At 41.2% G+C, this 27,950-nt stretch overlaps 1 protein-coding gene across 6 annotated transcripts in view; it reads right to left on the bottom strand.

Moving 5' to 3' along the window:
• The window catches only part of cacna1bb (calcium channel, voltage-dependent, N type, alpha 1B subunit, b), a 186,498-nt gene that overhangs the window by 87,016 nt on the left and 71,532 nt on the right, over positions 1 to 27,950 (bottom strand). For all 6 annotated transcript variants that reach the window (XM_061699497.1, XM_061699498.1, XM_061699496.1 and 3 more), the window contains 4 exons: positions 22,957 to 23,144; positions 3,863 to 3,966; positions 247 to 362; positions 79 to 168 (listed from right to left, as the gene is read on the bottom strand). In XM_061699497.1, the coding sequence (XP_061555481.1) occupies positions 79 to 168; positions 247 to 362; positions 3,863 to 3,966; positions 22,957 to 23,144 (498 nt within the window). The remainder of the gene's footprint in view (positions 1 to 78; positions 169 to 246; positions 363 to 3,862; positions 3,967 to 22,956; positions 23,145 to 27,950) is intronic.

Raw genomic sequence — 27,950 nt, forward strand, 5'->3', positions numbered from 1 at the left:
TTCCCCAGAAACTAAATGTTCCTGGTAATGTTGGTGTGAAAGCACCTAAAGTAAAGTATTTTGCAGTGTCGCTGTCACCTGGCAGATTTTGTTTCCTCTTGTACCACGCACCATCCAGCGGTGACTTCTCCTCTGCAATCTCATCTTCCTCTTCCAGCAACACCTCCTCTGCACAAGGAACAAAAGTGACATTTTCCCTATTTCAGGTGATTTAATAACTAGCACAGGTTGAGGGATGTTGCCAACCGGCTTTGCAGATCCATTCTAGGTATCCGGTGAGCTCTCTCTCAATTTGTTGCTGCCGTCGAAGCTTCAGGAACTCCTGCCTCTTCTCCACACGCTCTCTCTCTTTGGCAAACTCCCTGTGAAAATGACATATACTACATGCTTAATTGCCACAAAAAGTACACTCGCATTGACATTTCCTGATTCTCACTCGGAACGCATTAGTTTTCATGTTTTTGACGCCATGAATCATGACCTTATTTTCGGGAACCCATGGTTGAAATTACATAACGCCCACATTGACTGGTCCTCTGGGCAGGTTATGTCATGGGGCAGCAATTGTGCCCAGGGCTATGTTTCAAATGACAATCCATAGACCCCATCTGGGGATCCTGATTTATCTCAAGTGCCCACCTGTTACCAGGACATTAAAGGTGTTTTTCCAAGTCCAAGGCCAAATCCCTTCCGCCCCACAGATCTTATGACTGTGCAGTTGACCACGAAGGAGGTTATTCTCTCTTTCAAGGCCGGAACACAAGGCTATGAAGGAGTATGTGGATGAATCACTGGCAGCTTGGATTATTCGCCCATCTTCATCCCCTGTGGGAGCCGGATTTTTCTTTGTGGACAAGAAGGACAAGACCCTGCGACCCTGTATCGATTACCGGGGTCTCAACGACATAACCGTGAAAAACAGGTACCCTCTTCCTCTCATCTCCACCGCCTCTGAGTTCCTGGAGGGAGCCAAGGTTTTCACCAAACTAGACTTAAGAAATGCATATCATCTCGTCAGGATAAGGGAGGGGGATGAATGGAAAACAGCATTCAACACACCAACGGGACATTACAAGTATTTGGTGATGCCTTTTGGACTAACTAACGCTCCAGCTGTGTTCCAGAACTTTGTCAATGATGAGCTTCAGGAACTCCTGTCTCTTCTCGACACGCTCTCTCTCTTTGGCAAAATCCCTTTGGAAATAACATATAGTCGATGCTTAATTGCCACAAAAAGTAGTCAAAAATGTTACACTTGACATTTCTTCTTTTGTTGAGTTTGCAATACCGTTTTCATGTTCATGCCAGCCTGCTTTTACCCTGCAACTGATTCAAAAGGGACATCTTTATCAAGCTGCACAAGTCAGATAGCAACTGATAAAAAAGATAATTATCTGCACAGTAAATATGGCAGCTGTTCATGGCAAGGTAATTAAAACAGAGCCTAGTATTATGTGTGTTGTGGTATTATTTAGAGTTCATATATTTATCTGCTGCACCAAAGTGACTTCCTTCAGTTCAAGGTTAAAATCATTTGTATGTCTTTATCTTCAGTACTAAAGTGGATATCATCCATCCATCCATTTTCTGAGCCGCTTCTCCTCACTAGGGTCGCGGGCGTGCTGGAGCCTATCCCAGCTGTCATCGGGCAGGAGGCGGGGTACACCCTGAACTGGTTGCCAGCCAATCGCAGGGCACATAGAAACATAACAACCATTTGCACTCACAACCACACCTACAGGCAATTTAGAGTCTCCAATTAATGCATGTTTTTGGGATGTGGGAGGAAACCGGAGTGCCCGGAGAAAACCCACGCGGGCATGGGGAGAACAAGCAAACTCCACACAGGCGGGGCCGGGGATTGAACCCGGGTCCTCAGAACTGTGAGGCTGACGCTCTAACCAGTCGTATTTGATTTCAGGATGACAAACTTATGATTATGTTTTGTATCCAAACAACGGTGGTTGCTTTTGCTGCCCGAAAAGTTAAGTCAACATTAAAACTATGATGACAAGGGTGACCAGGAGTCAGACCACAAATCCTGTAAAAAATCCTGACGTAAAAACAAAAACAAAAACAAAGAAAAAAACAATATCTGTGTGTTTTGTTTTGTCTTTTTTCTTCTTTTTACTTTTTCCCTGTAAAATTACCTCAAAACGTCAAACAAATTCCATTCCAGGAAGTTCTTTTTCAGTTTATTTTTTAATATTAATTGTTAATTTTACAAGTAACGGTTCAATTTAAAGAAAAACCGAAATGTTCTGGTAGGCATCTAGTTGTTGCTAATATAACTTTTCTGCATGTTGCAAATGAGTATGACAAAAGTAGATTATTGGTTTATTTTCTGCATTTTCATCTCAGGATGTATGTTGATGGTGCATCTTGACTTGTATAGTGTCATGGGTGTGTGTTCCGGTTGTTGTTTTCCCCCTGTCTTGTACACACCTGCTCCTGAGAGCATCTTCCCCACCTGTGCCTCGTTCGCCCTAATTACGCCTTGCATTTAACCTCGTGTCTCATTCTTTCTAGTCGCCAGTTCATTGTACCTTGTCATCGCGTTCCAGCATTCCTTGTTTCCACGTCACAGACTCACAGTAAGACGAAACCCTGTTCCGATTATCCACCTTGCCTTTTTGCCTCACAGTTTTTGGATACTGTTGCCTTTTTTGGATTGCCTGCCTCTGCCGGTATATTAAACCTCTCTTTTTGAAACTGTCCATTTGTTTTGGAGTCGTACATTTCTGGGTCCTATCCTCTGTTCCGTTCATGACACACAGACTGACTTGCCTTCAGTTTGATTTGGTACAGTCTGCCATTTCCGAGCAATGATTTTATACGTCACCTTACAGTGTGACATGCAATGATCCTGCGAGATTGCTGTTATCACACATAATTGAGGGATAGCAAGTGCAACTGGATTTTAGTGAAGACCGTGTATTTTACCTAACATTCAACCGTGTCATTTTCAGTACTGTATTTTCACGACTAGACATCTTTGTGAGAAATTTAGTTGTGTGAAGCAAACCAGTAGAGGTTGAAATGCATTTTACCAATCAATCAATAATGGTAGAAGCATGCAAAAGACACTGCTTGTATGGAGTTAAAAGGTTTTCTGGAAATGTCATAAAGCTCTCTCAGCAGGATTTAGAGGATATTTAGACTATTGATGAATGAAAATTGTGCTTCCATTCAAATTTTGCAAGGTTAATGATTGGGAGTCACAATTACTTGACAGTAGTCAGAGCCAGGAACAGATGATTAAAGTCATAAATTGCATGTTGAACTTCTAGCCTAATCTTTTATATGGGATTATTGTTATTATCGGATTAGTTGGACATAAGAGCATCCTAAATGGGAAAAATGTAATGATGATTGTATTAGTATTTTCAATTTGCAGGACTGGTGGAGCCCAAGTGATATTTTTCCAAAATCCTTGGCGGCGCCCCTGGTGGTTTCTACATGTACATGATGACACATCTTCATCATACAGTACATAATATAGTAATATGGCATCAAGGTTACTCAAAAAGCAACCGTTTTTTATTTGTGTCAACTCCGATTAAAATTCTGATCCTAAACCTAAATGTACATTAGGACTTGTAGAGAGAGGGTAAAAATTATGGTCAGCAGACAAATCCTAGTCTAGATAGACAGAAATGAAAGGGAAGGGGAATTGTGTTAATTTGTTATCTTAATTTGTTTTTGGCTCTGCAGCACACAGTAAACCAAATCACCTTCCAATCAGGTCTTTTAAAGACTTGAAAGTAACAAATGCTTTTAAAGCTAATCAGTTCTTGTTTAATTTGTCAATGGCATTGCTGCACAACCATTTTTGTTCTTTCCGTACTCTAAAATTACTTACCCAGATAGGACACCAAGCACCAAGTTAAGCATGAAGAAAGAGCCAATGATGATGAGAGGTATGAAGTAGAGCCAATTCCATGTGTTTCCTCCTACATCGTTGGTCTGCACATACAACACACATGAGGATTTTTAGGAATTTGTAAAATCTTGAGATTAGTAATAACTGAGAGCGCAATGTAATGCAAACAGCAACTGTATTCATTCATCAAACATCCATCATATATACAGTTTGCAGACACTTTTGTGAAGGTTTAAAGGTGCCATATTTTACCAAACCAACCTTTTCTAGTATTTGGGATGCAATATTGGCTCTATGGTGCCTCAATGAATGTAAAATCTGAATTAAAACCGTCAACGCATTCCTGAGTTCCAGACGTTGAAATCATTTGAATTATACCAGCTGATCTTCGCCTTCCCTTTCTGCTCCCGAGCCAACCCTGTCGACATAACAAGCACGTGTGCTCTTCGGTCAGTCTTCTACACGCAGGCAACCAATCAGAGGAAAGGGGACCAGAGGTCTTAGCCAAATATATAAAGTGAATACAAAACTGTCAAACAGAAGTAGCTGTCAGAGTGGCCTTTTCTGGACACTCGTATGACAAAACCAAGTTTTATTTTTTTAAATGACATTGATACTAAGTCCATTTTAGAGAGTCAATCTATAGAGGTCTAAATAGCCAAAATATGGAACTTTTAAGCAATATAAAAGCTTTGTTAGGTCTGTCACACACCGAGTGAAGTGTCGCGTAGTGTGTTGGTCTTGATAAAACTTTCAGACTTTCATTTTAAACACCGGTAAATGGTGTTGCAATGTCACAGATGAAACTGTCACAGATGATGAAAATGCAAATGAGCATTCAGAAAAAAAAAGGTAGACCCAGCCGGCCAGCAGCCCAAAACCATACCATACCAATATACACTATACCGATATACATTATACAGAGTGTGTGTGTGTGTGTGTGGTGGTGGGGGGGGCGACAGAGAGAGACTTCAGTCTTAGCCAATCAAAGCAGCTTATCTCATTCCCTTTCAATGTGGCACAATTGACAGTTTCAACCGAGATACATAGCACCATTCTCTGTACAGAAGAGGATTATGCATTATTGGAGCGATGTGTGAGTGTTGCTCTGGAAACGATGTGGCAACAGATGACATGAGCGGGCACCCTTGTTACACTTGTTAATACAGAATCAGCAGGTGATAACCCGTTGGTGACTTAAATATGTCTGTGTAGCTCAGTATCTGTCTGCCTGAGCCTCGGTCAAATTCACTAAAATTGTGTTAGACCAGCGATCTACCTCGCGCCAGGACTTAGACATGGTCTGAGCAGGCATAGGCTTAGATCGACTTTCTGCCACCAATTGTCACTCAGACAGGCACCTGTTCAAGGACACTCCCTTGCTGTACCAGAACATCCAGTTTGGTTTGGCCTGTCAACCAAAGTGATAAAGACGTGCAGTTAAAAAAAAAAATCAGGTTTTGCCAGCATTTAAGTCCTGCCACAGATTCACTGTCTACAAAAATAGATGCCCAAATGTTCACACTGTTCACCACTCATAGAAAACCTAAAGACAGTGTACTGAAGGCTATAATGTGTCACCCCAAAAGGTTAAAATCATTAATTCAACTTTTTAGTGTCACAAATCAAAGCGGTTTGCATTTTATCTCAGAAAATATGAAAAACAGATACATTTATAAGAGAAAGGAGGGAAGGGAAGAAAAGGAGAAAAAAGAAGGGGAAGAAGGCATCAAGGAAGGACAGATCAATTCAACGCATCAATACTGCACGTCATATCTGAACGCTGAACGTATGGTGTGAGCCAGTATTCTGTCGCTAGAAGCCTCTGGCATCAACTTCTGGGGTTCTGTCTGTAACTAATTGGTGTGCACCACATCGTTGTGTGTGCATGTGCGCGTGTCTGTGTGTGTGTGTGTGTTTGCATGCGTCTGTCCAGTTCTTTCTTTCACCCTTTTAACCTCTGCATCATTCTGCATTGTTTATTTAATGCATGTTGCTTAAATATCAGAATGCTTCATTTTCTAGATGACAATTTTTACCATTTCCTGGCTGTGTAGAGGGTGTACAACACGTCACTAACAATGTTTCCTGTTCTCCAGACAAAATGAAAACCAAGAGGACAGAATCAATACCCCATTTTTTATGAGCAATATACTAAAGACAAAGAGTGGGAGAAAAACAAAGGGCAAATGTAGCATCTGTGTGATTTAGAGGGATCTGGGCTAGTGAGCCGAGTCTCCTTTTAAGTGCAGGGCCTGTGGAGCCGTCATCCACACTGTGCTCCCAACAGAGAGGCACATACAAGGCATTTGGCAAAGGAGCCCAGTGGCGATACTCATTTTGTTCATTACAAAATTTCTGATGCCCTATGTTGCCTTAAGCAAGGTACTTCAAATGACCCCATACATTGTTTAAGCACAGCACGAGGACAGAAGTAAGCATATCCTGGAGCTATTTTGTTAACACAAGTAACAACCCTGTGCCAAGAACACTGAGCAATTCATCGCTCTGGTATAGCTCAGCTATAGCTTTCAAGTTCTGCTACTGGTCTATAAATCACTAAATGGGTTAGGTCCTGGATACATTATAGAAATGCTTTTGATATGTACACCCAGTGGGGCTCTGACATCTGCAGGCTCAGGTCAGATAGTGGCGCACAAAGTTCTGACCAAACATGGTGAAGCAGCATTTAGCTGTTATGCTGCACGCAAATGGAATGAGTTGCCAACAGAAGCAAAATCAGCCCCAACTGTAAACGTTTTTAAATCCAGATTACAAATTTAAATCCAGATTAAAAACATTTTAGAGCATTATCATCTTTTTTTAAAAAACATATTTCTGAAACTGTACATTCTTTTTGTCATTTTAGTAAGCTCTCTTTTATATTTCTGTATTTTGCTTTTAAATGTCTTTTGCTCTTTGTTTTATATTGCTTTTAATGATCAAAAGCATATTAAGGTACCCTGTGTATGAAAGGTACTATATCAGTAAATGTGCCTTACCTTGGCCCTCCTCAGGTGTTAATTTTGACCAATACTATTCATTCCACATCACGACAGATCTTCGTTTGTCTTAGAAAGTCTCGCTGAAAGTTTGAAGATCACAAACAAATATTCGCTCAATATCACGTATGATCTGAGTAGCAAACTTTGAAGAGAAGGTGTCGTCACTCCTACTCTTTATGAAATACTCCATCCATCCATTATCTTCCGCTTATCCGAGGTCGGGTCGCGGGGGCAACGGTGGGACGTGGCCGGAACACCTCACCAGGGAGGCGTCCAGGAGTCATCCAAAACAGATGTCCGAGCCACCTCATCTGGCTCCTCTCAATTTGGAGGAGAAGCGGCTCTACTCTGAGCCCCTCCCGGATGGTAAGATGGCGCCTACCCGTGTGGTCGCCTCGCTCTCTAGTATTGTTTTTGTTTTTGTGTTTTTCGTTCGTCTTTGGATACATTACACTACTCACTTACACAAGGGGAGACTTGCTAAGCATCAAGGAGGCTACTCCGGACTTTCTTTCACCAACTTTCAAAAATCCGCTAAGATTTTTCTCTGAATTCCTCACCGGAGCAGCGACCGCTGTCTTTGGCGCATGGTGGCGACGCCACAGAGGGAAGCGAGCCGGCATCCAGGTGAAACTCCACAAGAGAGTTCTGTCCATCCACCTCGTGAATCTACGCTCCCGACCCAACAAAATTTACGAGTTTCATCTTCTGATAATGACCAGTGAAGACTTCGGACGTTCCGCCGCCATCTGCTTTACGGAGACTTGGCTTTGTGACGCTGTACCCGATGGCGCCATCATGCTTCCCGGCTTCCATCTTCACAGGGCAGACCGTGACATGGAATCATCGAGGAGAACAAAAGGCGGCGGGATATGCTTCTATATCAACGGAAAATGGTGTGCAGACGTCACGGAGCTCAGCACACACTGCAGCCCGCATTGAGAGTTGCTGTTTTTGAACTGTAAGCCATTCTACTCGCATCATTCATTCTGGCTGGTGTCTACATTCCGCTTCAAGCTAACAAGTAAACGAAACACCTGGACTCACCCCTCATTATTCTTGGGGACTTTAACAAAGCTAAACTTAAACACAAACTCCCTAAATTACAAGCAGCTCATTGACTGTCCCACCAGGGAAAATAAAATTTCAGACCACTGCTATACTACGCTCAATAACGCATACCATGCCAAACCTCGTGCAGCCCTGGGCTCATCTGATCACTGCTTAATTCACTTAATACCAACATACAGACAAGAACTTAAATGTGTGAAGCCTACAGTGAAAACTGTGAAAAAGTGGACCAATGAAGCAAAGATGGAACTTCAAAGCTGTTTAGACTGGAACAGACTAGAGTGTCTTTGAAAATTCAGCTGGCAGCCTGGATGAATACTGTCACATCCTATATCAGTTTCTGTGAAGAGGTTTGTGTACCAACAAAGTCATTTCGCAATAACAACAAGCCGTGGTTCACTGCCAAACGTCAGCAATTTCGCCAAGCTAAGGAGGATGCATACCAAAGCGGAAACAGGGCCCTGTATAATCGAGCTAGAAACCAGCTGACTAAAGAAATTAACATTGCAAAGAGGAACTATGCAGCAAAGTTGGAAAAACAGTTTAGCGCTAACGACTCTAAATCAGTCTGGCATGACTTACAATCGCTGACCAATTACAAGCGACGATCCCCCCAAGGTGAGAAAAATAGCTCACTAGCCAACGACTTGAATACATTCTACTGGAGATTTGAAAAGGGCACTTTCACACCCCACACCCGCCCACCCAGCCCAGCCACAATCACACCTCTGACTTCTGCGTTGACCATCCACAAACAGGATGTGAGACGCATTTTCAAACAACAAAAGATTAACAAAGTGGCAGGCCCGGACCTTGTGTCCCCATCCTGCCTCAAAGTCTGCGCGGACCAGCTCGCTCCAGTCTTCACACAGATCTTCAATAGATCTCTGGACCTGTGCGAAGTACCATCCTGTTTAAAACACTCCACCATCATCCCAGTCCCCAAGAAAACTACAATCTCAGGTCTGAATGACTACAGGCCTGTCGCCCTGACATTTGTGGTCATGAAGTCCTTTGAACGTCTCGTGCTGGACCACCTCAAGAGCGTCACAGGTCCCCTGCTGGACCCCCTGCAGTTTGCCTACCGAGCAAACAGGTTTGCGTATGATGCAGTCAACATGGGACTGCACTTCATCCTAGATCACCTCGACAGTGCAGGGACCTACTGGAGGATCCGGTTCGTGGACTTCATCTCAGCGTTCAACACCACCATCCCTGAACTCCTTTTCTCCGAGCTTCTCCAGCTCAGCGTCTCGCCTGCCATCTGCCAGTGGATTTAGAGCTTCAGAGCAGGACACAGCAGGTGAGTCTGGGAGAGACCACCTTATCCACACGCAGCATCAGCAATGGGGCACCCCAAGGTTGTGTCCTCTCTCCACTGCTCTTCTCTCTCTACATGAACGACTGCACCTCAACGCACCCGGTTGTCAAACTCCTGAAGTTTGCAGATGACACCACTGTCATCGGGCTGATGAAGGACAGTGATTAGTCTGCATATCGACAGGTAGTGGAGCGGCTGGAGCTGTGGTGTGGCCGACAAAACCTGGAGCTGAACACGCTCAAGTCTGTAGAGATGATCGTGGACTTCAGGAGGCATCCTTTGCCACAGCTGTCCCTCACGCTGTCCAGCTGCCTTGTGTCAACCATCGAGACCTTCAAGTTCCTAGGAATTACAGTCTCTTAGGACCTGAAGTGGGCGATTAACATCAACTCCGTCCTCAAAAAGGCCCAGCAGAGGATGTACTTCCTGCGGCTTCTGAGAAAGCACGGCCTGCCACAGGAGCTGCTGAGGCAGTTCTACAAAGCGGTCATTGAATCAGTCCTGTGTTCTTCCATCACAGTCTAGGTTTGGTGCTGCTACAAAAAGGACAAACTCCGACTGCAACGGACAATCAAAACTACTGAAAGGATTGTCGGTACTCCCCTACCCACCCTTGAGGACTTGCACGCTGACAGAACTAAGACAAGAGCGTGCAAAATCCTCTCTGACCCTCCACATCCCGGTCACCGGCTCTTCCGGCTCCTTCCCTCAGGTAAGGGCTGAGGAAGCCCTTCTTCACAACAACGGACCAATACAAAGTCCGCACCACTGCAGACTCTGCACCGATCTGCCTGTTGATCTACCGTTCCATTCTTCCCTCACTCGTGAACAAGACCCCAAGATACTTGAACTCCTCCACTTGGGGCAGGATCTCATCCCCGACTTGGAGAGGGCACGCCACCCTTTTCCGACTGACGACCATGGTCTCAGATTTGGAGGTACTGATTCTCATCCCAGCCGTGTCACACTCTGCTGCGAACCACCGTGAGAGTTGGAGATCTCGGCTTGATGAAGCCAACAGAAACACATCATCTGCAAAAAGTAGAGATGCAATACTGAAGCCACCAAACCGGACCCCCTCTACGCCTCGGCTACATCTAGAAATTATGTCCATAAAAGTTATAAACAGAATCGGTGACAAAGTCAGTCTTGGCGGAGTCCAATCCTCACCGGAAACGAGTCCGACTGACTGCCGGATAGGCGGACCAAACTCTGACATTGGTCGTACAGCCCATATCAGGGGGGTCGAACAGCCCATATCAGGGGGTTTGGTACCCCATACTACCGAAGCATCGCCCACAGGTCTCCCCGAGGGACACAGTCAAACGCCTTCTCCAAGTCCACAAAACACATGTAGACTGGTTGTGCGAACTCCCATGCACCCTCGAGGACCCTGTCGACGGTGTAGAGCTGGTCCTCTGTTCCACGGCCAAGGACAAAACCACATCACTCCTCCTGAAGCTGAGATTCGACTTCCCGACGGACCCTCCTCTCCAGCACCCCTGAATAGACCTTACCAGGGAGGATGAGGAGTGTGATCCCCCTTATTGGAACACACCTTTTTAAAAAGGGGGACCAAGGCCCCAGTCTGCCAATCCAGAGGCACTGTCACTGATGTCCACATGATGTTGCAGAGGGGTGTCAACCAGGACAGCCCCACAGCATTCAGAGCCTTTAGGAACTCCGAGCGAATCTCATCCACCCCCGGGGCCTTGCCACTGAGGAGTTTTTTAAACGACATCGATGCCCTCAACCCCAGAGATTGGAGAGCCCGCCTCAGAGACCCCAGACTCGACAGCAGAACGACGGAGCCCCCTGCGGGAGCGCTCTCCAGCACCTCCTGCAAGGACTCCAAAAAGAGTGGGCACTCAGAACTGCTGTTTGGTGCATCGGCACAAAGACAGTCAGGACCCGTCCACCCACCCATAGGTACAGTGATGCTACCCTCTCGTCCACCGGGGTGAACCCCAATGTACAGGCGCTGAGCTGGGGGGGGGGCAATAATTATACCCACACCTGGTCGGCGCCTTTCACTGTGGGCAACTTCAGAGTGGGAGAGAGTCCAACCCCTCTCAAGAGGACTGGTACCAGAGCCCAAGCCGTGTGTGGAGGGGAACCTGACTATATCTAATTGGAACTTCTCGACCTCACACTCAAGCTCAGGCTCCTTCCCTGCCAGAGAGGTGACATTCCACATCCCACGGTGACCGACTGGTTAGCACATCTGCCTCACAGTTATGGGGATCGGGGTTCAAATCCCAGCCCCACCTGTGTGGAGTTTGCATGTTCTCCCCGTGCCTGGCTGGGTTTTCTCCGGGCACTCCGGTTTCCTCTCACATCCCAAAAACATGTGTGGTAGGTTGATTGAAGACTCTAAATTGCCCGTAGGTGTGAATGTGAGTGTGAATGGTTGTTTATTTTTATGTGCACTGCGATTGGCTGCCGACCGGTTAAGGGTGTACCCCGTCTCCCGCCCGAAGATAGCTGGGATAGGCTCCAGCAGCCCGCGAACCTAGTGAGGATAATTGGTAAACAAAATGGATGGATATATGTGTGAAAATGTAATCTAATTTTCCTCCCTTGAATAAAGTCTCTCGATTATCTCATAATCTGGAGCCAAAAATCATGCAGTCCCTATGTGACAGTGGACCCCCACGTGCTCAAAGACCATTTTTCCACTTGATGGGGAATTCATTTGATGCAGGCTAATCTGTGTTTCATTTGCATAGGTATAGTTTGTGGTCAATTGTCCAACCACCTAATGTGAGAGTTCTGCTCCTTGAGCGACACAAATGGACACCCACTCCAGCCCTAGACCTGACAGTGAGGGAAACACAGGTACACTTTCAAGTGTACTTGATATTTTGAGCACACGTAGCGTGCCTGTAAACTGACATTTGACAGTTCAGGTGGTACCCTGCTGACATTTTTCTATTTTTAGCACAGGTTTGACAGTTCCACAATTGTCCTGACAGCACAAGGCGTAACCCTGGAACGGTCAATGCTCACTTTCACCTGCCTACGTCAACAAATATCCAGTAGCTGGGATAGGCTCCAGCAGCCCGCAAACCTATAAAACTCTATAAAGTGGGAATATTTTGAAAATGTATGTATTTCCCCACACTTTTACCATGACAAAATATATTAACTTATTGCACTACAGAACTGTAGGTTGCTTAAATCTAAGCTAAAAAAGAGTAAATGAGAAAAAAAATGTTGGTCCTTTAAAAAGAGCAAATACAATTTAATATTTAGGCATGCACATTTTTTAATGAGAGAGTATTGGTAATCTGAGGCGCTTGTAATTGTATGGCAACTGCTGGATTGCTTTAAAAAAGTAATAAAATTACAAGGCATGAAATGAAGATTGGCACATTATCTGCACTGCAAAAGCCCCCACATACTCCACTGTAGCCATAACAGTGTCAATTTTAACGTTTAGCGGTTCAGAGCAACAGCATTTATGGAGTTAATTTGTGTGGCTTTGGTGGATCAGTGTCATTTTGCTGAATGAGTGCACAAATGAGGAGATAATGCCACGATGGCACTTGAGGCATGCATCTTTAGGTTTATTAGGAGTTTTGAGTCCCTCAAGAGGAACCTCCGTCATTAAGGATAATGCTAGTTGTTTCCAGTTTGGTAATGTGGCTTGACTGATGAAAGACAGAGGCAAGCCTCAAGCCTGACACGGCACATCTAGACTAAATAAAAGCATGTAAGAGGTGATGCTTCAATTCATTGACTGCTCCAAGAGTCACTAGATAACATGAGATTGTTGCACTTGCATCTTTCTTAAGTGACTTTGGAATTACCCAGCAAAGAGAGATTAGAATGCAGAGGGTTTAATTTAAGCTCCTTTCCGAATAACATTATCATAGTTTATTGTAGCAGAGTGTCCATCTATATTTAGGTGGCACAACTAAACTGCAATGCTGCTTTTTTCATACTGTAGCTGACCAATGAACAGCATGTCTGTGACTGGGGGATTTTATTTTTATTGACGGACAAACAGACAAAAAACCAAATGGGTACATGCACTATTCATTGGACAGCTACATTTTTAGACACATAAACAATATTAGTAGCAGTGTTCGAAACACAGAAACACAGAATAGATGTAGTTTTAGATTGTGTTAAAATAAACGTAAATTCAACAGTTTGGGCAGAATCAGACATCATACATTTTGAAAATTCAATCTTGCGTGTTGTCAAGTTTCTTCATTCCTGATGACTACAGTTGACGATTTTCATTGTTGTCCGATTGTCGTATTACAAAATATAATATATAATCCTCTATTGTTGAACTAATACTATGTAGTATTATGAAGTATAACGCAAGCCTATAGTTACCTCGACACATCACCTGCCATTTAATGTACTCATATAATTTGTTTTTAATAAGATTAAGTAATGATACTAATACTATTAAACATGGTAAAAGCTAGTGCCTGCCCACCGATCAAGTGTGAAATTAAATAGCCAATTTAATCCTCTGTTATCTGCCTGCAAATTGTGAAACCGCTCTGAACTAGTTTCAGCAGTGGGCTAAGAATACATCATCACGCTTGTTACATGTATACTTCAAGTGTCACATGTCCGATATTGCTGAGCTTCCATTCACAGAGCACATGAAAAAATCCAGATGTGCACATGCCCATATTACACATTAATAACTCCACAAGTATCAACATTGGGCAGTGACATCACAGAACTAAACAATAATAAATAATACCAATATTAAAGCCTTACATATTGTTAAAGTGCCTTGGGCTTATTATTTTTCCCACTGATTTAAATGATGGAAACCTCTACATAATACACCTCTAATGAAACTTATTTCGACAATTTTGAATGGTCTATCTAAGCTTTCGTTGTAGTTTAGATTTACATGTTTAGCAATATGTTTGTGTCGTTTAGGCAGACACTGGTTTATTTGCGTCAGCTATCAGAGTATTTCGATGGCATCAAGCTCACATTGATAGAGGATATCAAATCGGTGTGCTTACGCTAGACTCGTGTAGATAGTTTTTCCCATGATGTCACGCACATCTGGATATGGCCGCGGCCGCCATGTTGGGCGAGCCGTTATGTTCCGGTGCTTTGTAAGTGTGTGAATAGAGAGTTTTGATTTGTAGCCAACGTCAAAAAAATGCTATGTTACTCTGTGGTGTTTGGTTGCAACAGTACAGGTGAGCGGGACAAAGACTCCAGTCACCATTTCCAACCAATGCCAATTTGGAATCAAGTCGAGAAGACAGCATTCGTCAGGGAAAAGGCAAAGCTTGTAGGTTACACGAAGTTCAGTACCCTTCAGTAAGAGTTGAAACATCTCTGTTTTTCGAGTAGAAATTCTCCCACCGAGCACCAAGTCTTGGACAATATTTTTTAATTGTTGCTGATGTCTGCTATTTGTTATAACATGACTGTCCTTCTAGCTCAAGAACGGTATTTGCCCACCAACTTCCTCTTTTGTGTATTCATTCTTGTATTAAAGGCAATGAGTCGATTTGAGTGTTTCTGTGAATCAGGATGCTTGCTTTCACCTAACTTTAGCAACAACTAAACAAGACGTCGATGTTGTACGCTTGCCCACTCTGACTTTACTAACGTACAAAAATGTCGTTTCGTCATGTTCTTATTCAATCACTATAGACCAAAAACTATTGATTTATAGCATCTAAACGTACTGGTGTCTACAAAACAATCAATATTGAACACATTTAACCAATTAACCAATTACATCCATCATTGAAAAAGAATGTTTTGCTTTATTCTTATTTGCCCATTTCTCTGACGTCAATGGACCATTTCAATGGTTAAGAATCATTGTTTATGATGGCTACTTTGTCATCGTATCGCGTCTTTGCCACTCCATCCAAACAGTCTATTCTCTGTCAACTTTCAATCCCCATTGTTAGCGCATCTACAGTGAAAACAAACACAAATCAGTCCCCTCGTTTTACCGATTTTAAGCCTAGTGTAGACTCCAGATCTCGACCTACAAAATGGTGGACAAGCAAATACCAATCACGTGATTAAAAACCATTTAAGGCACATATTTATACAAAACATTTGTACGAGACCTGATTCCATTCTGAAGATATACAGTACAATTCCATACTCTCCTTATGCCGCTAAGAAGCATATCCACATTGTGAACAAAAAAATCTTTATTTTTGTCACTTCCACTGCGCAATGTAACTCTAGTCTTAGTGGCTCTTCCTTTAACTGAATATTTATGTAAAGGTAAACCAAATCATTTCCACACGATTAACTTTAGTGAAGCTAATCTTCAGTTAATTGCACTAACATATCCCACTCTTCAACTCCGGTGTTAGCCCAGAGGGTTTGTGTGTGTTTTATTTATTTTTTTAACTTCCTAATTTGAAAAGGTCCTTTGCACTCGAAATGACATAAATGCTTTGACTCCCTCAACAAAAGAAGAGCAAGGTGGACACCATTGCTCAGGAACTACCATATTAATATTTGGATTAATGTAAATAATACATTGAAAAACAGCAACAACAAAAAAACAGCCCCTTCCCATATCTTATTCTGCCTTCGTAACGAATCCCCCTCCTCTTCTTCCTCGTTTGTTCCTAGTGTGCTCGATAAGATATGGCATATTCATGCACACATAATGGATGCACACTTCAGCGCAGTGCATTGACATAAATAGATCTATCATGCTTGTCCACCACAGAATGTTTCATTTCCATTAATTCGTCCAGGGCTTTGGGGACTATAAGGGCTCCTCAACGGAAGGACACTGGTCCAAATTGTATCTTTTTCATTTTATTTGACATTCAGTAAGTGACGACAAAATATCTGAGACTAAATTAGAATGCATGCTATGCATTATGATTCTCGGAACTTTGGCTTGTGAAGCATTTCCTGCTCTAGACCTTTTTAACTTTGAATTGAGGACCCCTGGCTCTTGTTTTCAAATTAGTGGGTTTTAAATTTAAATGAATTAACAATGTACATTTGGTGAGAGTACTTTAATCTGAAACCTACAGAGCAAATACATAGATTATCAAAAATGCAAAAATAACCGGATTATTCCTTCACTGCAGGATTTCATGAATTATATATTGGGAAACCAGGAGATGTACTTTATTCGATTCAGCGAAGAACGACAAAAATATGCAGTAAAAAAATGTCTCACGGGTTAGGAGGAATACGAGGTAATCTGTGATAAATCCCCTTCAGAAAGGAATAGGATGAAATATTTCTCAGCAGCAGCAAATAGGAAATCGTAAGAATAAAAAGGGAAAAGTATCAACAGAATAGAAATGCTGTCCCAGATCAAACCAGTGAGAGTCTGCAAGCGCTTAGCATAATGAGCCTGAGAAGCTACAGGACATGTTTGCAATGAAAGGAATCGAGCAGGAAGGAGGTGGAAGGATGGCTCTTTATGTGGCTCACAACGTGACATCTCACGACTCGCTCATGGGGAAGGAAAAGATTAAGCAGAAGGGAAAGAAAGGGTCTGGATGTGTTCAAGGAATTTAAAAAAAAAATGAAAGAAAAGAAATTTATAGAAATAATAAACAAATAAATAATAATAATACACCACATTTAAAGGAATCCAAGGACACTAAAGGTGTTGATGAAAAAAAAAAAAAAAGTACAGCATGATTCACGATGAGCCTGGTTTTGTTTGCGTGTCTGTTTGCTCACTTCCTGTGTTTTTCCTTGGCTCGCCTGGGCAAGCGTGGCTGTCAGTGTAGAGTGGATCAATGAGGCTTATTCAGATGCTATTTGGAGCCACACCAGGAAAATTCCAGATAGTAAAATTCTTTGTAGTTTGTATTAAATCCTCTCTCCCTTTTGTTTTTCAATAGCTGCGTGTTGTTGTTTTCGTCTATGTTTTTTATCGTTGCAAGGTAACCTTCTGTTGTAGTCCCTGGAGAAGAATCAAGAATCCTGTAATACTTGTTGCATTAATTGAGCCGTTTGTCCTAAACTGTGCTCATTAAAATGTAGTCATTCATCTTTTAATTTATTTTTATTCATATATCTAATGAAATAAGTGATTGATTCATTGAATATCAGTAACTAAAAATCTGTATACCTATAACCGTTTTATTTATTTTAAAGAATATTTGGTTAATTAAGCATGATTTAACTCTAAATAATACAATATAGGAATGAAACTTTTTATTAGTAAAATAAACCATATTACTATTAAATTAATTCATCTTTTATCATTAGAATACATAATTTGATGCACATTAGCTTTATTTGTTTTTACCTCGTGTACAAATGACCTCGCTCATCTGTCCATTTTAAAAATCTAATGTAGCCCTTCAGCAGAAAAAAAATCTAAATGAAGTACAACTGGAAAAGCACTTATTTTTCAGCAAATGAGCAGCTCTGGAAATAGCTGATAATTGCCATGCTAGTTAATCATGTTGTCTCCTCGGTAGCAAGTCTATAGTATTTAATTTCACCAATTGCAAATCTCGTAGGTATTTGAAAACGTTCATTTCAAGAAAGCGTCCTATTAATATATCAATGTTACCTTGAATTTTCCCAAGAGTGACAGGTGTCGCTCTCGCAAATGTGATATTGTATTGGAAGCACTGCATCCTCCAGCAGTCTCTCTTTCTTAAATACGTTTTGCATATATCCATCCATCCATTTTCTTTACCGCTTATCCTCACTACAGTCGTGGGCGTGCTGGAGCCTATGCTAGCTATCATCGGGCAGGAGGCGGGGTACACCCTGAACTGGTTGCCAGCCAATCGCAGGGCACATACAAACAAACAACCATTCACACTCACATTCACACCTACGGGCAATTTAGAGTCTCCAAAAAAAAATGTACCGGCATTACCAGATAACTAGCAACCCTTTACTGCTCAGTGACTGTTTTTTTTTTTGTCAATGTCTTTCTGTCTCAGAAGTGTTCTCTGTCAATTGACTGTCTGTTGTCGTACTAGAGCGGCTCCAACTACCCTAGACAAATTCCTTGTGTGTTTTTGGACGTACTTGGCAAATAAAGATGATTCTGATTCATGCATGTTTTGGGGATGTGGGAGGAAACCGGAGTGCCCGGAAAAAACCCACGCAGGCACGGGGAGAACATGCAAACCTCACACTGGCGGGGATTGAACCCCGGTCCTCAGGACTGTGAGGCTGACGCTCTAACCAGTCGGCCACCGTGCCGCCTCAATTTAATATAATTTCATTAATAATGGTCAAGGCAAACCCCACAGAATTTCACTTTGAAAATCAGTGATGTTTACTGATATATGAGTATTTTAATTATTGGCGGTTGTTATCTATCAAAAGATCAAAATTGCTTCTCGGAATAAAATTTTTTTTCTAACATAATATTTAAAAACATTATAACGCCAAAAAGTCTTGACCGTTATATGTCCCATATGAAGTTTTATGATTTGCAAAATTTTCTTTGAAGATGCACGTTATTTTTTGAAATATACATAAAAAGGATTTTTCTATTAATATGCCTTTTCCATGAAAATAAACACAAATGCATCTTTGTGATTACCGACTTCCTTTTTGTGTTCTTTTACAAATAGTCCTTCTTTTTCACTCAAGCGGTCTTTACCGTTCACGTCACTGGAAAGAGCCTCATGTTGTTGTTGTTGAGGAATCTGTGATCTGAAGTGCCAGGATGAGGCAGTCATTTTGCATTCACACAACAGCGGACAGCAAAAGAGATGGTGTCATTTCTGAGATATGTATGAATTTGTGAAAGTGTCAGAACAATTGCATGTCTTTATAATTATTATGAATGTATAGAGACAAGAGTGTAATGGGTTTAATGAGTAGTTAGAATAATGAGTGACTCTGTAACATGAATTTAGTATAAAAGAGTCAATTTCATTTAAAAAAAACAAAAACAAAACCCACCTTGTTCAGAAAAGGCCCCTCTGACTGCTACTTCTGTTTGACCCAGTTTTGTAAACGTTTTTTCCATATTTGGCTAACACTCCCCCCTTTCCTCTGATTGGTTGCCTTCGTGTAGAAGACCCACTTGTGAGAGCACACTGGTTTGTTGACAGCGCTGGCTTGAGGGTGAGAGGTAAGCGGAGATCTTTGCTAGTGACGTAGATAAGCTTGAGAAATTCGAATGACCTGATTTCAGGCCTCTCGGCAGAAAAACGTCTGGATCTCAGGAATGTGTGGATGATTTTAATTCATATTTAACACATTTACTAAGGCACGACAGCGATAATATTACATTCCAAATACTAGAAAAAGTTCCATCCTTCCATTTTCCGAACCGCTTATCCTCACTAGTGTTGCGGACATACTGAAGCCTATCCTAGCTATCTTCGGGCGAGAGGCAGGGTACACCCGGAACTGGTCACCGGCCAATCGCAGGGGACATAGAAACAAACAACCATTCGCACTCACATTCACACCGAAGGGCAATTTAGAGTCTTCAATTAACCTTCCATGGATGTTTTTCAGATGTGGGAGGAAACAGGAGTACCCGGAGAAACTCCACACAGGCGAGGCCGGATTTGAACCCGGGTCCTCAGAGCTGTGAGGCAGATGTGCTCACCAGTTGGAAACCATGCCACCCTCTAGAAAACGTTGTTTTTTTTTAGTAAAATACAGCACCTTTAAGTTCACTGCTTATTTTGTTTTATTAGTAAATAAAGTTTCTCTTCATAAATAAGTGCTCATTGTTTATGATTTTTTTTTCCCATACAAGTTTAAGATTGGCTGTTTCAGCATGGGAGACATTTACCCAGATAAAACTAAGGCAGCATTAAAAAAATCACTAAATTAGAATTTAGTATATCCTTCCACTACCAAGCTGCGGTACCAGAAAAATTTCTAAAAGAGACAAAAGGTTGGCGGACTGACTCCCTGACTGCTTGCACCAACAACAGGAGGGGGAGGGGTCATGTAAACTTTGCCCGCACTGACAACTCCCAAAAAAAAAAAGAAAACAAACAAACAAAAGCACAGTTCATACCGCTGATGGAAAGTTACGGTGGCTTCCAAACTATGACTTTTTAAAACCGCGGCGTACCCTGAAACTGGTAACCGGCCCACGCATACTTCCATGTACGTTTGACTGACACTGGATTTCACCTAAATGAAAACCAGGTGTTACTCAATACATCACCTTTTCAATTCATTGCTACAATTTAAAGTCTTGTTAAATATTAAGTCAGTGCATCAAATACTAGTGCATTCAAACTTTCTCCCGTGCAGGAATTTGCTCCGACGCCTCTTCTTTGTCCTTTGCTGCTGCAGCAGTGTTGTTTCGTTCACGGAATACAGTATATTTTTATATTCGCTATACGCCTGCATGAGCACTTCCAGTTCCGGGGGGTGGGGGGGACTGACATTTTTCTGTCTGTTGGCATAGTGAATAGAAATACTGGGGCTCAGTTCCACTGATTATGTCTCTTTGTTGTGGCAATGCATCACTTAGGGTGATTTAACTTATTCTGATCAGTTTCCCATCACAAGTTAACTTAAGAGTTCAGGTTTAGACACAGAATTTGTTGAACCACCTTTCTCCTCGTCTTTTTGACTCACTTATTGCGGCGTCTTCCTTCTTCCTTGCTCCATTCTTCACTGTCATTTAGCCATGTCGTTTTTTCCCCTGCACTCTCCCTTTTGTTGTTGTTCCTATTTTCATCCAGTTATTCAATACTTGTTTTCCTACTTGTTAGTAGCACTTTTTAAAATTTCTCTAGTTGTCCCCCCCCATCAGTAGCTCTTTTTGTTGGGACTGTCATTCTTTTTTGTTAATTTGTTTTGGGTAAAAAAAACAAAAAACTTGGTTGAGATTTTTCTACAATATTCTTAGCCTGCTATTTGGTTCAGCCAAAAATTGAGAAGAATGAAAAAACCAACTAATTTGGCTGTGAATAAATTGAATGTATTTGCAATGATTATGATGCTCAATTGCAGAAATAATCGAGAACCAACAAATGTACCAGATTTGACAACATTATGATGTGCAGTTTTTAAAACATAAAAGCTAAAATTCGAACTGAATACAACAAATCATATTATCTATCCATCCATCCATTTTCAACACCGCTTATCCTGGTTAGGGTCGCGCGGCGCTGGAGCCTATCCCAGCTGTCTTCGGACAAAAGGCGGACTACACCCAAAACTGGTCGCCAGTCAGTCGCAGGGCACATATAGACATGGACAACCATTCACACTCACATTCACACCGTCACTGAGTGGGAACTGTACCCACGCTGCCCACACCAAAGTCAGGCGAGTGCACCACTACACTATCAGTGAGTGACCACTAATCATAAAAAAATATTTTAATACACTTTCAAGATAACCTTTCAAAACTAAATAATGCAATCTATTTCATGCTCCCTTCGCCTCCCTTATTTGGCTGACGCTGATGAACCACTATGTGAGACTTTTCTTTGTACCAGACACTTGCTTGGCTGGCCCACTACCATCTTTTGGGGATTCTTGTTTGGTTGTTTGTCTGCTTGGACTGTATGTATTGAAAACTCCCATTTAGATAGCACAACTGTTTAATTCAGTGACAGGGAGGAGTACTTAAGAAGATAAAGGTACTTGTCTAGCTGGAGAGATTGTCCAGGTGACTGACATAAACCGTATGGGCGCATCTGTCTCCAGTGGTTCTTTGCACTGGCTTTTTACCTAATCACCCAATTCTCCTAGTCAAAGCTGATATTTCAGTAACCTGCTCAGCATGATGGTTTACACCTGCACCGGTTATTGAGAGGAACAACTATAAGCTTTGAAAGGAGTGTGGCACATTTACTGTAAATCATTGAACCAGCGTGAAAATCATACATTAAGTGGTAAAAAAACAACAACAATTTTTTAAATAACTAGTGCTCTAAATTCATCAAGCGATGAGGTAAGCAGAACAGACCCTTAAAGTTCTGTGGCTGTGAGTGGAAGTAAATCTAATATACGTCCTTATATAATTATCTATCCTCCACAAAAAAAATCATTTTATGAATTACTCATGTATAACAGAATGTTGTGCTAACATCTGAAGGGCTGAGTGAAGATTTTTAGCAGAACTGGAATTGTGAACGGCACGGTTGAGGATTTGAGAATAAAATACGAACGTCAAACAAGGGCAACTCATTGAAAATGTCAGAAGGCTTCCCGAAGCTATGAGTGAACTGGCACCAACCATGAATTCTATAAACTAGTAACTCCCTGTATACTGTTTTGTTACTTTGAATCATTTACCACAAGAAACTAAAAGGCATGGAAAAATCATCTTGAAATGTGATGGTTAAAGAAAATAATAATTCTGCTGTAGAATGAAAATGGAGACGAAAGATGTTGGTGAAGGGTGAATTGAGGAAACTCACACATGATATACTGTACTGAAGCAAACAAAGACCTTTTGAGCTTGTTATCGTGAGAAAATTGATTTTGTATGAAAAGTCATGCAAGGTAACCAGTCAAAGTGACTTAAGGTTGAAATTTAACGGCCAATGCAGATAACATTACTAGAAATGTTTTAAATTCAACAGAAATTTGGGGGATTTTGTTTCTCCTTAGGTGGGTCATTGAAGATATTTGAGCATGCTTGCTGTGCTTATATGAGCATGGTCACAATGCTAGTTAATAGTTCAGTCACTATGTACCATGTGTAACATTTTTGTACAATTTCCTCCCAGATTCTTGAGAGAATACAGTCGGTATCAACTTACGCTGTAGAGGATGTCCACCCAGCCCTCCATAGTGATGCACTGGAACACCGTAAGCACGGCAAATAGGATGTTGTCGAAGTTGGTAATGCCAAAATTGGGTCCGGTCCAGTATTCTCTGCACTGGGTCCCGTTTGGACACAACCTGGCTGGGGGCTCCAAACCACAAGGCCATTCTGCTGCTTTTTCACCTGAATGAAAGAGGGGAGACAAGTTTTGATATTTATATTTTTAGTATAGCTTGTTTTGCTGCTCTTCACAGATACTGTAGATACTAAGTAGGGTTGTACCTCGAGCAGTCTCAGTGCAAGTCAGGCAGCTGCAGATCCTTTTGCAGATATCCAGATATCATCACAATTTTTTTTTCCAGTAGAGGTACATGATTTAGATTATTTAACTCTAAGTTTTGCTGAGATATTAATGCCTTGATATTTGATATTCACAGTCGGAATGACAAAGTTTAGATTTTGGTCCGCAGGATGGATTCCATGAGTTAGTCGTTATAGGGAGTATTGTTGATTTGGACCAATTGATAGCATATTTTGATAATTGCAATAAAGTCTTTATAAGGTTCGACAAATTATTGGCACGTGTTTTTCCAAATCCACAAATTATTTGCATGTGTTTTTCAAATTCACAAATATATCTACAGATTTACACGTTGTTTTAATGTTGTGTCTGCATTTATCATGACTTATCATTTGTAAATACTAAAATTTGCTTGTCAATTGTTGAAAGTGCGTTTGTGGATCAGCGGGCACGTGCATTTATTTTTTAGACAAATGTAACGCAGTTTTAAGAATCACACGTGTAGGAAGGCTCTACCTCCATCCGCGAGGCGGCAGTGTTGCTGTTTCCGTTGATGACTTGACTACAAGTCATTTTTATAGGAATCCAACAGTCTATGGCACAACCCTGCTGAAATCCCCAATCAATTGACCATGTCTGAACAAGGTGGACAACCAGCAGCCCTGTCATTAGGAAGTAAAATATAAAGAAATCACCTTCCTCATCTGTCAGCAAGATACAAAAAACAGCTTATTATGTTTAATTAATATCAGTGGCTCGCCCTCATATATATATATATATATATATATATATATATATATATATATAGTATGAAATGTTTTTGCCACTATTAAGAGTTTCCCAAAATAAAGCTGGAGATACAGTTGTGGAATCATTCATATCTAGAAAATATTTCCATTCCTTCCTTCCAAATATACTGACCTCTGGATCTTTCAGTAAAGAAATATTAAAGCGCCAAGTTGGAGAAGGTACAGTATCACATTTGATTCAAGTTTGAGACAGAGAGAAATTGGAGCATGATTGCGGATTATTATTCGATGTATTTTGTAAGTACTGTTTTTAGCAGCTCAGTTATTTGTAAGGAAGTAGTCAATTCTAGAGAAGGAGCGGTGGACTGAAGAAAAGAAAGTGTATTCCCTTTTTGTACAACCCAATTCCAATGAAGTTGGGACGTTGTGTTAAACATAAATAAAAACAGAATACAATGATTTGCAAATCATGTTCAACCTATATTTAATTGAACACACTACAAAGACAAGATGTACATACAGGTTTTGGAGAAACATATGCTGCCATATTTAATGTTCAAACTGATAAACTTTATTGTTTTTAGCAAATAATCATTAACTTAGAATTGTATGGCTGCAATACGTTCCAAAAAAGCTGGGACAGGTGGCAAAAAAGATTGAAAAAGTTGAGGAATGCTCATCAAACAGAACGAAATTGCCTTTCCGATTTAAAGTTCAGTCAGACTGACACAACACCTGTTTGGAACATTCTACATGATTGGGTAGAAAAGGAGCTTCCCTGAATTGCTCAGTCATTCACAAGCAAAGATGGGGCGAGGTTCACCTCTTTGTGAACAAGTGCGTGAGAAAATAGTCGAACAGTTTAAGGACAATGTTCCTCAACGTACAATTGCAAGGAATTTAGGGATTTCATCATCTACGGTCCATATCATCATCAAAAGGTTCACAGAATCTGGAGAAATCACTACATGTAAGCGGCAAGGCCAAAAACCAACACTGAACGCCCGTGACCTTCGATCCCTCAGGCGCCACTGCATGAAAAACTGACATCAATGTGTAAAGGATATTGTGTAAAGCCATTTATCAACAACACCCAGAAACGGCGCCGGCTTCTCAGATGGACTGATGCAAAGTGGAAAGTGTTCTGTGGTCCGACGAGTCCACATTTCAAATTGTTTTGGCAAATTGTCAACGTCGTGTCCTCCAGTCCAAAGAGGAAAAGAACCATTCGGACTGTTATGGACGCAAAGTTCAAAAGCCAGCATCTTTGATGGTATGGGGCTATGTTAGTGCCAATGGCATGGGTAACTAGAAACATGCTGTCATCCAAGCAATGTCTTTTTCATTTACGCCCCTGCTTATTTCAGCAAACAATGCCAAACCACATTCTGCAGGTGTTACAACAGCGTGGTTTTGTTGTAAAAGAGTGCGGGTACTAGACTGGCCTGGCTGCAGTCCAGACCTGTCTCCCATTGAAAATGTGTGGCGCATTATGAAGCGTAAAATACAACAACAGAGACCCCAGACTGTTGAGCAGCTGAGACTGTACTTCAAGCAAAAATGGGAAAGAATTCCATCTACAAAGCTTCAACAATTAGTGTCCTCAGTTCCCGAACGTTTATTGAATGTTGTTAAAAGAAAAGGTGATGTAACACAGTGGCAAACATGACCCTGTAACATCTTATTTGGAACGTGTTGCAGCCATAAAATTCTAAGTTAAGGATTATTTGCTAAAAACAATAAGGTTTAACAGTTTGAACATTAAATATCTTGTCTTTGTAGTGTATTCAATTAAAGATAGGTTAAACATGGTTTGCAAATCATCGTATTCTGTTTTTATTTATGTTTAACACAATGTCCCAACTTCATTGGAATTGGGTTTGTACGATTTTTTTATCCTCCATAAGTCAGTGAGTCAAAAATCATGCATATATTCATCTAATAATGAGGAAGACTGATAGCTTGGTATTTTTTTAATTTCAGTGGCCTATGGTTGGATTACGTGCTATATTAAAGTCGCCACCTATAATAATTGTTGAATTAGCTAACAAATTGGTCAGATGTGAAAAAGGTCTGTGAATGAAAGCTGGATCGTCAATATTAGCGGCGTATACATTCACTAATGTGTATGATTTGTCAAATATAGTATACTATGTATCGGCCTTCTGGGTCAATTATTGTGCTATTTCGTGTCAAAAGTAGACTATTCTAAATTAAAATAGAGAATCCTCTTTGTCTGCTGTTATAGCAAGCTGAAAAAGTCTGACTGAACTTTAAATCGGAAAGGCAATTTCGTTCTGATTGAGACAAATGTGTTTCTTGGATAAAAAAGTAATCTGTTTTTAATTTTGTGATAAAATCCATAATCTGAATTCGTTTTGCCTGTGAATAAATGCCATTTACATTCCATGAAAACAAGTTATGTGTGACATTAATGATTATATGCAGAGTCTGTCGGTGCAGTGGTTCACTCGCCTGACTTCCATGTGTGGGTTCACTTTCCACTCAGTGACAGTGTTAATATGAGTGTGAAAGATTGTCTGTCTCTATGTGTGCCCTGTGATTGACTCGCGACCAGTCTAGGGTGTAGTCTGATGTCAGATAAAATAAGATCTAGCTTCCCATGACCCTGAACAGGTTAAGCAGTACAGAAAATGGATGAAAGGGTGGATGGATGTTTAAAATAAAAAAAAAAAAAGTTGGGTGCTCCTCAGGTAGTTTCAAACTAGGGGTCTCTTTAATTCTTTATAATCCAAGTGTTGTTATTTTACCTAAACTAACCAGTGCAGCGCATTTGTACCTTAAATAGCTGTGTAGCTGGCCCCTCTTCGTATTTTGTGATGCAGCGTGTCCGCAGTAGCGCAAAATTTGTGATCGGCAACTACTGTAAAAGGATGAAGTGACGTGTTATTTATATGCTCTTACCAAGTCACGAAAGTCATTATAGTGACTCAATGTACAATGCTTATGTGGTTTGTGTGCACGTATCGTCAATGTATTTTAAAGTTAATGTATGTTACTGCAACTAGAATAGTTGTGCACACAGTAAATAAAAGGAGTATAAATTTGACAGGCGAGGAAGCTCTCCTGGGGACTTGACATGTCTTGACATTTTTGTTGTTGTCTCTCAGAGAGACAAATAAAAATCTCCTCAACATAAATGTTTTATTTTTGCAATTTGCAGGAAGCCATAAATGATGTCAGTTTCAGTAAAGTTTCATACCAACGTGCTGAAATTTTAATTGCGGCGGGCTACATGGAAGATGCTGAGAGACGATTTAAAGGTTGTGCAGGCGCCTGTCAAACAGTCCAAGATGAAGAATGAAAGTGCTGACTCTAACAGATGCTTCTGAGGCCAACATTTCTTGCCTCGATCAAGTTTTAACAATGATGTGCAGAGCCACTTTGCACAACCAACATGCCTCTAATGCCACTCCTGTAAAATGGGGCCTTTGCTTCCCACTGACAGATGCTGGGTCAGCCAGACTCGGTGCCCGAGGATGATGCAGGAACATCGAAGATTCCAATTTGGTTTTACAAAGTGCACTTCCCCGCTGTTAAATTAATCCAATTCACAGGTATTTCAGATTGACATTTATTTTTTTAGGCAGTAGAAAAAAAATGCAGAAAGCAGTTTTAACACTGACATATTTCGTATTAATAAAACATGAGACTTAAAAAAACTAATACGAGCCAGAAAAATATGACCATGTTTGTAATTACATCCAAAACAAGACGCCTATCAGGTATTCTAACATTACAAAGATGTTCAGTTTGGATTTGACATAGTCCGAGAGGTATTTCGATCTAATGAGTATGTTCATTATTGCAGCATGTTAGATAGTGGTTAGCATGTCTTCCTCAAGGTCAATAGATCTGGGTTCAAGTCTCAGTTGAAACATCATCATCAACATACAGTATGGTGCATTCAAGTTTTCC

Source organism: Phycodurus eques, chromosome 15 (genome assembly GCF_024500275.1).
Source record: "Phycodurus eques isolate BA_2022a chromosome 15, UOR_Pequ_1.1, whole genome shotgun sequence".
NCBI classification, from domain to species: Eukaryota; Metazoa; Chordata; class Actinopteri; order Syngnathiformes; family Syngnathidae; genus Phycodurus; species Phycodurus eques.